This window comes from Salvelinus namaycush, chromosome 7 (assembly GCF_016432855.1).
Source record: "Salvelinus namaycush isolate Seneca chromosome 7, SaNama_1.0, whole genome shotgun sequence".
In the NCBI taxonomy this organism is placed as follows: domain Eukaryota; kingdom Metazoa; phylum Chordata; class Actinopteri; order Salmoniformes; family Salmonidae; genus Salvelinus; species Salvelinus namaycush.
The window spans coordinates 44,761,753-44,775,745 of NC_052313.1; the positions used below are offsets into that span (position 1 = coordinate 44,761,753).

Here is a 13,993-nt window from a genome sequence, read left to right on the forward strand (position 1 = left end):
AACTTGCCCCGGAAGTTCTTCATTACTGTTGGCTTCACCGGGGACGGAACACAACACACGCTAGCTAGCCATTGGCATTATATGAAAAAATGTCTAAATTGGAGTTGTTGAGAGTGATTTTTAACCAACGATGTACAGGCGCTGCAGATGAGATATTCAGAGCCGTTGCAAAAACGATATCAGAGTACCAGGACAACGTTAATCTATCGAAAGAGGACAACGGTCGTCTACAGGGGCTGCTTGATGTCATCCTGAAACCTGAGATAAAGTTGTATAGAGCAGGTTTGTTACTTTCTCAGTATTCATTTTATAAACATTTGCAATGTTGAGGATTTAATTAAATGCAGCAGGAAGCTAGCCTAAGTAACGTGGCTAGAAAACCTTTGATGTGCCTACAGCTAGCAAATTCGGCAGCCATGTTGAGTTGCAGTTACACATGACCAGGGGTTGTCATTAGTTGCCGCAAAGTCAATCGTCTCTATTGTAAAAATGTATGAAAACAAACATTTGTTTTTTGGTATTAAAGGTTAGGTATAAGGTTAGCATTGTGTTTAGGGTTAGGTTTAAAATCAGATTTTAAGAATACAAATTGTAGAAAAGGCGGGGTTTATGACAGATACAGACCGTGGAGCATGTATTGCTACAGTGTGGGCAGAATCAGGGAAAGGGAGAGGCTGAGATCTCTAATGAGGGAGAAGGGGATACAGGAAATTAGTTTAACGCGTATATTGAGTAGAACTTCATTAGATATAGTCTCAAATATTTTATTTTTTAAGAGCAACTAAGCTGGCAGATAGGTTTTAGTTTATCCAGTACAGTAGATGGCGGTAATGCACCATGACGTTGGATGCCAACCGGCGATAAACCACACCAAATAAGAAGTTTATTACTTGGGTTGTGGTAACTAACTAGTGGCGCGACTCTGGTTGGGGCTATCTTCATTACGCCGATTCTGTTGGAAAACAGTTATTAAACAGAAGCGAATGAAACGGGGAGGGACCTACCAGAATTTGTTTGCTTCCGCTTGGTTTTTAAAAACTGAACGGTTTCCGTAATGAAAACGGCCCATATAAATTGTATGAGGAGATGCTTGTCTTCTCCCTAACAATTGGATTTGATGTCCACAGAGCAGAACAGCGGGCTGTCAAGCTCCTGCCTGTTCCTCTCTTTGGATTGGTCGATATATCTCGTTATTTTAATACTTTTTGGAATATTTGACGAGGGGGTTTGAAGTCAACGGACTGTATTCAATGGAGAATGAGATGCTATGCTATCCACATGAATATGCATTGAAGTCTCGAATTTCAACAGGGACAACTCTGATATAAAACATTTTTTCCTCAAATTTACCAGGAAGTCTGTGCATCATATTTGTATCAGTAGCACCATAATTTGGGAGGACTGGGCTCCTAGTAATGGAATCAATGGAAAATTATCAAGATATGTGTTTGATATCATTCTATTTACTTTATTCCAGCCATTATTATTAGCCGTCCTCCCCTCACCAGCCTCCTGTGGTACACTTGTAACAACCTAAGTGTTACGAAAACTTCTATTAGATCAAAAAAGCCTAATTTATCAAAATGGCAATACATTTTATATTGACTAAATTCAAATCTCATTGCCCCTGTAACAGTATAACTTTACGTCCGTCCCCTCGCCCCGACCCGGGCGCGAACCAGGGACCCTCTGCACACATCAACAACAGTCACCCACGAAGCATCGTTACCCATCGCTCCACAAAAGCCGCGGCCCTTGCAGAGCAAAGGGAACCACTACTTCTAGGTTTCAGAGCAAGTGACGTAACTGATTGAAACACTATTAGCGCGTACCTGCTAACTAGCTAGCAATTTCACATCCGTTACACCCCCCATGCAAAAACTCCTCACTTGCGTAATAATTAATGTGGACAGATTTGGGGTGGAGTAAACCCTCTCGCTTTGCCTCTTCCCCTCTGCCATGACTCCACTAGCAGCCTGCCTCTGCATAATTTCTAGCTTGAACAGCCGCTAGTCATCGCTGTTTCTGTCTTTTGACGTTCCCACTATCGTTTGAACAGACAGTGTACATTGGCTAGCACACTAATTTCCCTGCTACCGGTGAGTACATTAAACATCCTCCATTCAGGCTGCAAAAGGTGCCAGTTTCCTCCTTACTAACTTAAATGGATAGAGGCAAAAATCGGGCAGAATATGCCTACTGTCTTAATAAAGCACTTTTCCAGTTAATAGCCAAATCAACTGAAATCAACACAATTATTTGATTTAAGGCTGTCCCTGACAAAAAAAATCTTGGTTGACCCTAAAGTATTCTGTTTTTTTGACAAGTCTATAGCTCAACATTTTTAAAAGTATATTGTTCTATATTTATTTTTATTTTTTATTTCACCTTTATTTAACCAGGTAGGCTAGTTGAGAATAAGTTCTCATTTGCAACTGCGACCTGGCCAAGATAAAGCATAGCAGTGTGAACAGACAACAACACAGACATGGAGTAAACAATAAACAAGTCAATAACATGGTAGAAAAAAGAGAATCTATATACAATGTGTGCAAAAGGCATGAGGAGGTAGGCAATAAATCGAATAATTACAATTTAGCAGATTAACACGAGTGATAAATCATCAGATGATCATGTGCAAGTAGAGATACTGGTGTGCAAAAGAGCAGAAAAGTAACTAAATAAAAGCAGTATGGGGGGTGAGGTAGGTAAATTGGGTGGGCTATATACCGATGGACTATGTACAGCTGCAGCGATCGGTTAGCTGCAGCGATCGGTTAGCTATATATAGACACACCCCATGTTTTTTAATAAAATCAACTATATGCATTGAGCTTGTCTGTTGCTTTAACCTTACAGGTTGATGCCTCAAGAGGGTGACAGAGATCTAGATAACCAGAAGAAAAAACTTTAACCTGACGCAACTATTCCCCGTTCAGCTCCTGCTGGCTTTTGCAGATTTTGCCATAACTCTCCTGAAGTTGCTGGTAATAGGCTAGGAGTCGGCAACCTTTCTCATGTGGACTGCCAATTTATCTTACTATTTCTGCAGATCTGCGTGCCAGTTATGGTTTTCATATGCACATTTTCATGAAACAGTTTAATTGAATTTCTAACATCTTCATATCTTAATCATTGTCATGTAGTTAATCTATCCAAATGATAAATCTAAAAAGTAACTTCCATTGCCAACTATGTAGAAATAGCCTACATAAAGTCAACAAATAAAAATATTGCAGCTTGCAGGTAGAAAATATCCTGATTTAAAAATAAATATCCAATGAATTACATTGGCTATGTTTCGCCTGTCTGCAATAAACTTGAACCATTGTATTAACTTGGGTCCAGCTGGAGGCTTGTGCAAACATACTTGTAACATTGTATAAAATATAGTGAGCTCGGGACAGACACAGCTGTAGGCTATTTGCACAAGGGATAAGAAGCAGTGCTTGACTTTGGCAGGAGCTCACCAGAGCTGAGTACCGACACCTCAAATTTTCTACTGCTTGAGCTCCTGTTCTTCTTATAGAATATTAGCTCAAAAGTATTGTGGAGCTCCTGCACCTAAATATAAAGAGTACCATGACCCAAAATGAGTACCGGAACCTATTTCAGTCCAAGTCAAGCACTAATAAGAAGCCTATTTTTATGACGTTTCCACTAGATCAGAGCATGACATTTTTCCCTTTCACGCCGAGTGGTTATTGAAAGAGAGAGCTGGAAAGATTTTGTAATTCTCAATGGATGTAAGAACGGACTTTGCTTGCTTGCTGTTTGAGGTGAAGAAAACATTACTTTGAGAAGCTCCACAGGTCATTAGTGGTGGTGTGTTAAGCCAATCAGAAATACTATCAGATCCCCAAATGGCCTACATTTGCATGCAGGCCAGGTAGCCTATAGAACTACTTCTATGCGTGCACATCCTTACTCAACATTGACAGCAGCACTCCAAACAAAACACAATGACTGACTAAAATGACAGAACTCAAATGGAATTAAACGAAAACTTGTTTCTCACAAGTGTAGTATAGGTTGTACACTGTGCAAACAATGTGTCCACTCTGACGATGAGAACAGGAAGACTGAATGAATAATATTAAATGCATTAAAAGAAATGACCATAACCAAAGTAACAATCATTGTAGATTAGTAATTATAAGAATTAATGGTAAATGTACTATATGTGATTATATACTACCGGTCAAAAGTTTTAGAACACCTACTCATTCAAGGGTTTTTCTTTACTTTTACTATTTTCTACATTGTGGAATAATAGTGAAGACATCAGAACTATGAAATAACACAAGGAATTATGTAGGAACCAAAAAAGTGTAAAACAAATCAAAATATATTTGAGATTCTTCAAAGTAGCCTCCCTTTGCCTTGATGACAGCTTTGCACGCTCTTTGCTTTCGCTCAACCGGATGAGGTAGTCACTTGGAATGCATTTCAATTAACAGGTGAGCCTTAAAAGTTAATTTGTGGAATTTCTTTCCGTAATGCGTTTGAGCCAGTCAGTTGTGTTGTGACAAGGTAGAGCAGGTTTACAGAAGATAGCCCTATTTGGTAAAAGACAAAGTCCATATCATGGCAAGAACAGCTCAAATAAGCAGAGAAATGACAGTCCATCATTACTTTAAGACATGCAGGTCAGTCAATACCGAACATTTCAAGAACTTTGGAAAGTTTCTTCAAGTGCAGTCGCAAAAACCATCAATCGCTATGATGAAACTGGCTCTCATGAGGACCGCCACAGGAATGGAAGACCCAGAGTTACCTCTGCTGCAGAGGATAAATTCATTAGAGTTACCAGACATAGAAATTGCAGCCCAAATAAATGCTTCACAGAGTTCAAGTAACTGACACATCTCAACATCAACTGTTCAGAGGAGACTGTGTGAATCAGGCTTTCATGGTCAAATTGCTGCAAAGAAACCACTACTAAAAGACATCAAAAAGAAGAGACTTGCTTTGGCCAAGAAACATGAGCAATGGACATTAAACCGTTGGAAATGTGTCCTTTGGTGTGGAGTCCAAATTGGAGATTTCTGGTTTCAACTGCCGTGTCTTTGTGAGACGCGGTGTGGGTGAACAGATGATCTCTGTATGTGTATTTCCCACTGTAAAGCATGGAGGAGGAGGTGTTATGGTGTGGGAGTGCATTGCTGGTGACACTGTCTGTGATTTATTTAGAATTCACACTTAACCAGCATGGCTACCACAGCATTCTGCAGCGATACGCCATCCCATCTGGTTTGGGCTTGGTGGGACTATCATTTGTTTTTCAACAAGACAATGACCCAACACACCTCCAGGTTGTGTAATGGCTATTTGACCAAGAAGGAGAGTGATGGACTGCTGCATCAGATGTCCTTGCCTCCACAATCCCCTGACCTCAACCAAATTGAGATGGTTTGGGATGAGTCAGACCGCAGAGTGAAGGAAAAGTGCTCAGCATATGTGGGAACTCCTTCAAGACTGTTGGAAAAGCATTCTAGATGAAGCTGGTTGAGAGAATGCCATTAGTGTGCAAAGCTGTCATCAAGGCAAAGGATGGCTATTTGAAGAATCTCAAATATAAAATATATTTTGATTTAACACTTTTTTGGTTACTACGTGATTCCATGTGTTATTTCATAGTTTTGATGTCTTTACTATTATTCTACAATGTAGAAAATAGTACAAATAAACAAAACCCTTGAACGAGTAGCTGTTCTATAACTTTTGACCGGTAGTGTATGTAATGGGGAATTAATATACACTAACAATCAAAAGCAAACTATTCACACAACTAAGTTATGAAACAATGACTGTGCCCAAATTGGCGGGAGAGGGTGCATTCTGGTCTGGGCACATGTTCAATCTGACGTATGCATTGGCCATGTACGTTGATATGGCCTCAGCAGAAGTCAGGGCATTCATACTTCTTGCACTTCCCAGAGCAGTGCAGAGATGTCAAGGAAGTGAGTTTGTGTTTATACAGGATGTACCGCCCCCACCTACTGTCAACCAATCATGTCAATGTGGAGCTATACAGAGCCCTCCGCATTGTTACAAAATTTGGGAGGCGCATGGCGATGCGGTACAGAGATCGATTTCCCCTCTACGTGCCTCTGTGTCACACCCTCCATATGGAGCCTCCGACCACATTTTAGAATCAAACTTAAATCGGCTTTTAGTCTAGGCGCAAATATATATTTGTTACTGCTCGACTAAAGCAATCTCGGTCGACCAACAGCCTAACGACCAAACAATCGACCAGTCGATTAATTGGGGTCAGCCCTAATTTGATTTGACATTGCACAGTTGCTTATCACTTCCATATATGTTTTTCTAGTTGTGGCTGAAGTTTGCCAACATTCGTAGTGGCTGTTTAAAGACTCCCCTGGCCCATAGACTACTTTCAAGGTGATGAACCAACTAATATTACATTGTGAAAGGCTGAACTTATACTTCAACAGGAACCCCATTGTTTTATATCAGAATTGATCTACACTGTCAGTTGATGATGATGATGATGCGCTGCCTGACATAATAAGATGCAAAGACCCCTATCTCATCAGCTTATGAATTCTAACTCATCTTTTCTCCTTCCCTTCAGACTTTGAGCAGTTCATTGTCTCTGAAGTGGAGTTTCCCCCTGAGCAGCAGCACTTTAAACAAGAGTGGAGCCCCGATTTGGGGCAAGATGACTTGAACCCCATACAGATTAAAGAGGAACAGGAGGAATTCAGGATCATCCAGGAGAAGGAAGACTCTGTATTCACCCTTGCCTGGGTGAAAAGTGACTATGATCAGTACTCAACTCAGTCCTCACAAACCCAAAGTGAAGAGTACAAAGACAGAACAAAACCTAAGGAAGTGGATTTTTCAAAGCCAACCAGTGGCTCTCGGCCCCAGCCCCAATCAAGGAGGACACAGACAGAAAAGGGAAAAAGCTTTATCAGCTCCAAGGGTAGAAAATCAATGGATCTGAAATCACCAGTGCAAAGGAGGCGTCACACAGAAGATAAATCATTTTGCTGTAGTGATTGTGGTGAATGTTTCACTCAGATGGGAAGACTGAATTCTCATAGGATCATGATACACTCCAGAGGTAATACGTTTCGCTGTGATGAATGTGGCAAATGTTTTGCTCAGTGGGGATATCTGGATTCTCATATGAGGATTCACACAAGGGTGAATTGTGGCAAAGTATTCACTCGGTCTGAACGCTTCGAACCCTCCTTGACCACTTTGAAGGGTCGCACAGGAGAGAAACTTTATTGCTGTGTTGAATGTGGCAAATATTTTTCTAACACTGGGTCCCTGAATTATCATAGGAGGTCGCACACAGAGAAGAAATCGCATCGCTGCCATGATTGTGGCAAATGTTTTTATAAATTTATGGATCTGAATATTCACAGGAGGATTCACACAGGGGAGAAACCGTATCGCTGCCAGTTCTGTGGAAAATGTTATAATCAGCAGACTTCTCTAAGTTATCACATGAGGAATCACACAGAGACATCTTGTAACTGTCATCATTGTGGCAAATATATTCGTCATAAAGGTAATCTGACAGCGCATATGAGGATTCACACGAAGAAAATCAGATAATTGTTGTTATAGTAGCAGATCTTTTAAACACTGGCGGTCACAAGTGCATATGAGGATAATCAGATGAGCAATAAACTATTTTGCTGTCAGGATTGTTGTAAATGGTTCACTCATTACAATCTGAATCGTCTGGGGAGACGGAGGGGAGGAACCACATTAATACCATAAGTGACAAATCTTTCACAACTGCCTTTCATATGAGACATTCACACAGGGGAGGAATCTTCCAAGTTTTCTGTAGAAAATGCTTCAGTGCCAGAAGTGCATTAAATAGTCATCAGAGAACACACAGCGAAGAACAACCTTCAAAGCCTAAAGGGTCACCTGAGGACACACTTGATTGACCTTTACTCTGGTAGCCCTGAAGCCTGATCTCTATTCAAATCAAATTTGATTGGTCACATACACATATTTAGCAGCTGTTCTTGCGGTTGTAGCAAAATGCTTGTGTTCCTAGCTCCAACAGTGCAGTAGTATCTAACAATTCAAAAAAATGCCTTGGGGGTGTGGAAGAAACAAAAGATCCAATTCGGGAAAGTTGTATTACTGTTCGTAATGCTGGTGAGTTACCGCCACTCTGATATCTAAAAGTACTTTCAGGCTGTATGTAATAACACACACACAAATTCTGCAAAGTTGCTTAGCTAGAAGCAAAGCTGCCATGTCTGTCGGCACCATCTATGCATAACTATTAAAGGCCATAATCATTTTCCATTCTGTATTGGCTGTAACTTTCATTAAGTGTGAAACTGTATTTTTCCACTGAGATCAGAACTTGTATGGTTAATTGTGTAGCCCGTCTCTTCCAGAAACCATTTTGTGTGCTTCATTGTTCAATATCACCCATCGTCTATAATGATGCATGTATGTCTCATTCAGAATTAATATTCTTGTCACTCAGAAGAATTTGCCTTTGAGCCATTTGCCATTTTAGCAGTTGTATCTTGAAGAGGTTGCTGACTTTGCAGAGCGATCTCCCAGTAGGCCTCTACTGTTTGCAACATTAAATACTTTTTCTGAACTTGATGACCGCCACCTGACTTGTCTCTTTTCACATTGGAGCCTTCAAGGCCATGATACACTTGGAATTTGTTGAGGTAATGTTGCTACTGTATCATGAGCTTAAGAGTACACATGGAGAGAAACATGACTGTGTCCTGTGTGGGGGAAGGCCATCACAGAAGATTGAGGCACATTTTGTAATTTCCACCTGTTGAGTTGAGTGGAGACACGCCACAGTTCTTAATTTAAAAGTCACCCAGTTTTTCAGAAGTATCTGATTACAATATTTTTGCTGGTAATGTAACTGATTAGTTGCATGAGATAATCAGCAAGGTTCTGCACTTCTAACAGCATGGTCACCCATGAAGCGGAGCCTGGTATGAGGGATGTTGGTGAGGCCAATGCCAGGGGAGCAGACTCGGGTGGCTGAGTTTTGAAGTCTGTCCCGTGTTTTGACAGGGAGTCCGTAGAAAATGGCGTCGCAGTAGTCCAGGCGGGATAATACAAAGGCGTGAATGGGAATTACAGCAGTGGGGTCAGTAAGAGAGGGTCTCAGTCGTGAAATGTTTTTGAGGTGGAATAAGGCCGACTTGGTGATTTACTTCCCAAAAGATTCAATCAATAACATTGAATGGACAGCATTAGGTCAAAATGAATGAGAAATACTCTTGGACAGAAGGAAGGCAATATTATCTGGAAAGTATGTATTTTGAATGTATCAATAACATCATTCTGATTCTCTCATCACCCTGAGAGACATTCCAAAACAAACCGGAATCCCTGTTTTTAGTAACGTGAAAACAGACTTTGAACCAGAGCTGTGAGTTTCCTACAATACTCTGTACTGTTTAATAATTACATAATTCAAATCAAACTTGATTCACTTAGGGGCCGATTCACACATGGGCCTTCAGTTTACAGGTAGAGTTGTAGCATTTCTAGCAGAATTGGCATTCACTGGGTCTCTTCTTGGCGAGAGTCACATGCATCTGCAGGTCAGATTTTAGAGCAAACGTTTCACCACAGTCACAGCAGCGGAGAGTTTTTATAGCTGTGGTGCTGGGTTTGGAACAGTGTTTCTCCAATGGTGAGTTGTGATCCAATGTTGGGCTGCTGTCGAGTCCTATTGAGTCGCTGCTTTCGGCCGTGCTGTGGGTCACAGGGAATGTTGAGAGCCTTAAGCGGAGTCACAGTGCCAAAAGGTGTGAGATTCACTTGTTTAGGGTCACACACTCTGTTCTCCACAGTCTGGATTTGAGGAAGAATCAAGGACTGAAGTGGGTCCTCATCATCACATTCACTTGTCACACAGGGAGGAGCGAATATGGATTCTTTGGTATCAAATAGTTCTTGAAGCGGTTCTTTCTCCTGACTGGTCCCGACTTCCTCCTCTTTAATCTGTGTGGGCTCAGTGTTCTCCTGTCTTAGACTAAGGCTCTGCTCCTGCTCACAGTGCCCAGGGAGAACCTCTTCAGAGACAGCAGGAGAGAGCTGCAGGAAGTCTGGAGGGAAGGAGATGAGGAGTAGAGGTTATACAGTCTTTACACATCAGGGTTGGGGTGAATTCGAATTAAAAGGGGCACTCTGCAGTTCAAACAATAACAAAGCCGCCACCCCGCCATTGTTTTGGTTTAGAGCTGAGGGATGGGGCTCATTAAAAATTATAGTTTTAACCATGTTTTAAGGCTATACTGTTTTTGATAACAATCACATTGTTAAGAAACTCTGTGGTAAAACAAGCTTATATTTGGGGGTCTGATGGGGTACGACAGTTGAAGTAAGCTTATGATGCATTATATTAGGGTTAGGGTTAGTTATATTCTTCAAGATTCAATGGGTATATACACTGAGTGTACAAAACATTAGGAATACTTTTGTAATATTGAGTTGCACCCCTTTTGTCCTTAGAACAGCCTCAATTCGTAAGGGCATTAACTCTATAAGGTGTTGCAGTTTTTGAGACAAACCGGTGCACCTGGCACCTACTACCCAGTTCAAAGACACTTAAAACCATTGTCTTGCCCATTCACCTTCAATGGCACACATACACAATCCATGTCTCAAGGCTTAAAAATCCTTTATCCTCCTAACTCCTTATCGAAATAATAAAACCGGCAAGCTGCTTGTTTGTTTATAGGTAATGTCAATTAAAGTCTCTAGCTAGCTAATTAGTTTGAACCTCTTTTCTTAGTGTTCTTCATTCATCTACACTGAATGAAGTGGATTTAACAAGTCAAATCAATAAGGGATTATAACTTTCACCTGGATTCGTCTGGTCAATGTATGTCATGGAAAGGTGTATAATTTAGGTGTTCCTAATGTTTTGTACAGTCAGTGTATAAATCATTTTAACGTTTTTGTTTTTTTTTACAAAATGCAGATTGCCCCTTTTAAGACAGTAAATTCTAGAAGTCAACTGAAATTCCAATTCAATAATTTAAAAAGGATCATCTATTTTTGATATCAAAAATCTATTTCAAAACATATGATTCATCTGTAAAACTAATGAGACATTTGGTTGCAGCACACAAACAAAGTGGGTGAGGAAGCATGTTTTAATTAAGCAATAAGGTACAAGCGGCAGTGCTATATAATGAATACAGTCATAGGTACATGGCGTTGTTCTGCCCGACGCCGAAGCAGTCATTATATAGAACGATATGTATTATGTAGTCATTAAATAGCACTGACTCGCATGCCTTATTGCTTTATAAAACAATTACCAACATATTGGTCAGGTTGTCAATGCTACAGACGTGTGCGTGTCACTCGCATTTTTGTTTTTTAGCATTTTTTTTCTATTGGCATTTACTTGGATATATCCATAATAATGTTGATGCGTGATTTCGCCTGGCTCAGAAAAAAATGTATGTCTCGTCTGGACACTTCACTTTTTTCTTGGCACAGGGGAAATGACAATTCAAGAGAGTGAAACATCTTTTCCGAGGTCAGACTGCAAGGCAAATGCCGCGTTCACGTTCTATCAGAAACCTGGAACCTCAGAGTTAAAACGGACACTTTTTTTATGTAGAGCTTCCTATTGGTTGAATCTGTTACTTCCCAATTGTGAAACTCATCTTTCTACAATGAGTTGGTAAGTCAGACATTTCTGAGTTTCCTAGTTCCGACTAGCACGTGAACGCAACATTATAGTAACCAACGCTGTTACAAACCAAATGGTAGCTTAGAAGCAAGGAGAAATAACGTGCGAGTTGAGATACATTCAAGAGATGATTCAGACAGCAACATGGTCTCATGAAGTGGAAGCGCAGGGATTCAGATTAAACTGTTCGCAGGCAAAGGTGTGCATGTGTCTGCGAATATAGCACCGCTTGGAACGCTGCTTGTCCAATCAGCATTCAGGGTCCATACAACCCATTTTACAAGTCCACAGGGAGGCGCAGCAGGGTATGCAATGAAAAGTTGACGGGTCAGTAATTGTTTTTACCGGAAAGCTAACCAACTAGTCGGCGATCTAGGAAACACTTCAGGCTAGAGGTTCATGTCTCTTGTTTAACTAAATTAAAACGAATACATCTCGTTATTTAAGAAAATAATAAGATGGCCACTAACTTGGGACCATATGCCAATGGAAATATGCTAGCCGATAATAGTAGAAATGTCAAACATGCTAATTGCTAACCATTAGCTAAGATTTTTACGACACCATAATCACAAAACATTAGGCAGGTTTTTATTGACCCAGGTTTATACGACAAACTCAACGTCACAAAAAAAGACAACTATAGGATCTTTTTTTTTTAAAGATCAACAAAAATTGTATCTGTTGGATTTTTCTTTTGTTTAACTTTATTGCGACAAATGATTATGGAAATTTAATTTTTCAAATAAATGATTGCCTAATAATAAGGTAATAAGGTCAAGTGATTTCATCAATTAACTATAAATTAGTACATGCTCGCTCTTGCGGCTACCTGAGACATGAAGCAGATACACTACATGATACTCGTTGAACATCTTATTCCAAAATCATGGGCATTAAATGGAGTTGGTCCCCCCTTTTTATGCAATAACAGCCTCCACTCCTCTGGGAAGGCTTTCCACTAGATGTTGGAACATTGCTGCGGGGACTTGCTTCCATTCAGCCACAAGAGCATTAGTGAGGTTGGGCACTGATGTTGGGCGATTGGACCTGGCTCGCAGTCGGCGTTCCACTTCATCCTAAAGGTGTTTGATGGGGTTGAAGTCAGGGCTCTGCAAGCCAGTCAAGTTATTCCACATCAATCTCGACAAACCATTTCTGTATGGACCTCGCTTTGTGCACGGAGGCATTGTCTTGCTGAAACAGGAAAGGGCCTTCCCCAAACTGTTTCCATAAAGCTGGAAGCACAGAATCGTCTAGAACGTCATTGTATGCTGTACCGTTAAGATTTCCCTTCACTAGAACTAGGGCCTAGCTCAAACCATGAAAAACAGCCCCAGACCATTATTCCTCCTCCACCAAACTTTACAGTTGGCACTATGCATTGGAGCTGCTAGGGTTCTCCTGGCATCCGCCAAACCCAGATTTGTCTGTTGGACTGCCAGTTGGTGAAATGTGATTCATCACTACAGAGAACACGTTTCCACTGCTCCAGAGTCCAATGGCAGCGAGCTTTACATCACTCCAGCCGATGCTTGGCATTGCACATGATGATCTTAGGTTTGAGTGTGGCTGCTCGGCCATGGAAATCTATTTCATGAAGCTCCAGATGAACAGTTGTGCTGACGTTGCTTCCAGAGGCAGTTTGGAACTTGGTAGTGAGTGTTGCACTTGAGGACAGAATTATTATGGGCTATGCGCTTCAGCACTTCCATTCTGTGAGCTTGTGTGGCCTACCACTTCGTGGCTGAGCCGTTGTTTCTCCAGCAGGGCAGAAATTTGACAAACTGACTTGTTGGAAAGGTGGCATTCTATTAAGGTGCCACATTGAAAGTCACTGAGCTCTCTATGGAGATTGCATGGCTGTGTGCTCGATTTTATACACCTGTCAGCAATGGGTGTGGCTATTTACCCACTAATCTGAAAGGGTGTCCACATACTTTTGTATATATAGTGTAGATGGGAAAGCATACAGGCAGTCACAAATGTTGGCTATTAGTGCGTAATTTGCCTAAATGGATAATGGAAACACTTTAACCACATTTTTCTGTCGACATTCTAGCTTTTTGAGAACTTTTTTTGTGTGTGACTTAATTTCTCCAGCTGTTTTTATCGACAAGACATATCAATGGAAACGCTCCTTAGCAGGCAATTGTCGGGTGGATTTTTCTTTTGTCAAACATTCTTTATTGCAACAAATTATGATGGAAACTGAGTTTATCAAAAATTATATTTGCAGAAGGTATGCAGGGCACGTGATGTCATCACGTAACTATAAAGCTCCACTGC

General features: G+C 40.8%; 1 protein-coding gene across 1 annotated transcript; it reads left to right on the forward strand.

Moving 5' to 3' along the window:
- Positions 1-43: 43 nt before the first annotated feature.
- Positions 44-8,599, forward strand: LOC120050473 (oocyte zinc finger protein XlCOF8.4-like). Its single transcript, XM_038997061.1, has 2 exons — positions 44-282; positions 6,602-8,599. Exons 1-2 carry the CDS (start codon positions 90-92, stop codon positions 7,597-7,599), a joined length of 1,191 nt encoding a protein of 396 aa, XP_038852989.1. The 5' UTR covers positions 44-89; the 3' UTR covers positions 7,600-8,599.
- The last annotated feature ends 5,394 nt before the right edge of the window (positions 8,600-13,993 follow it).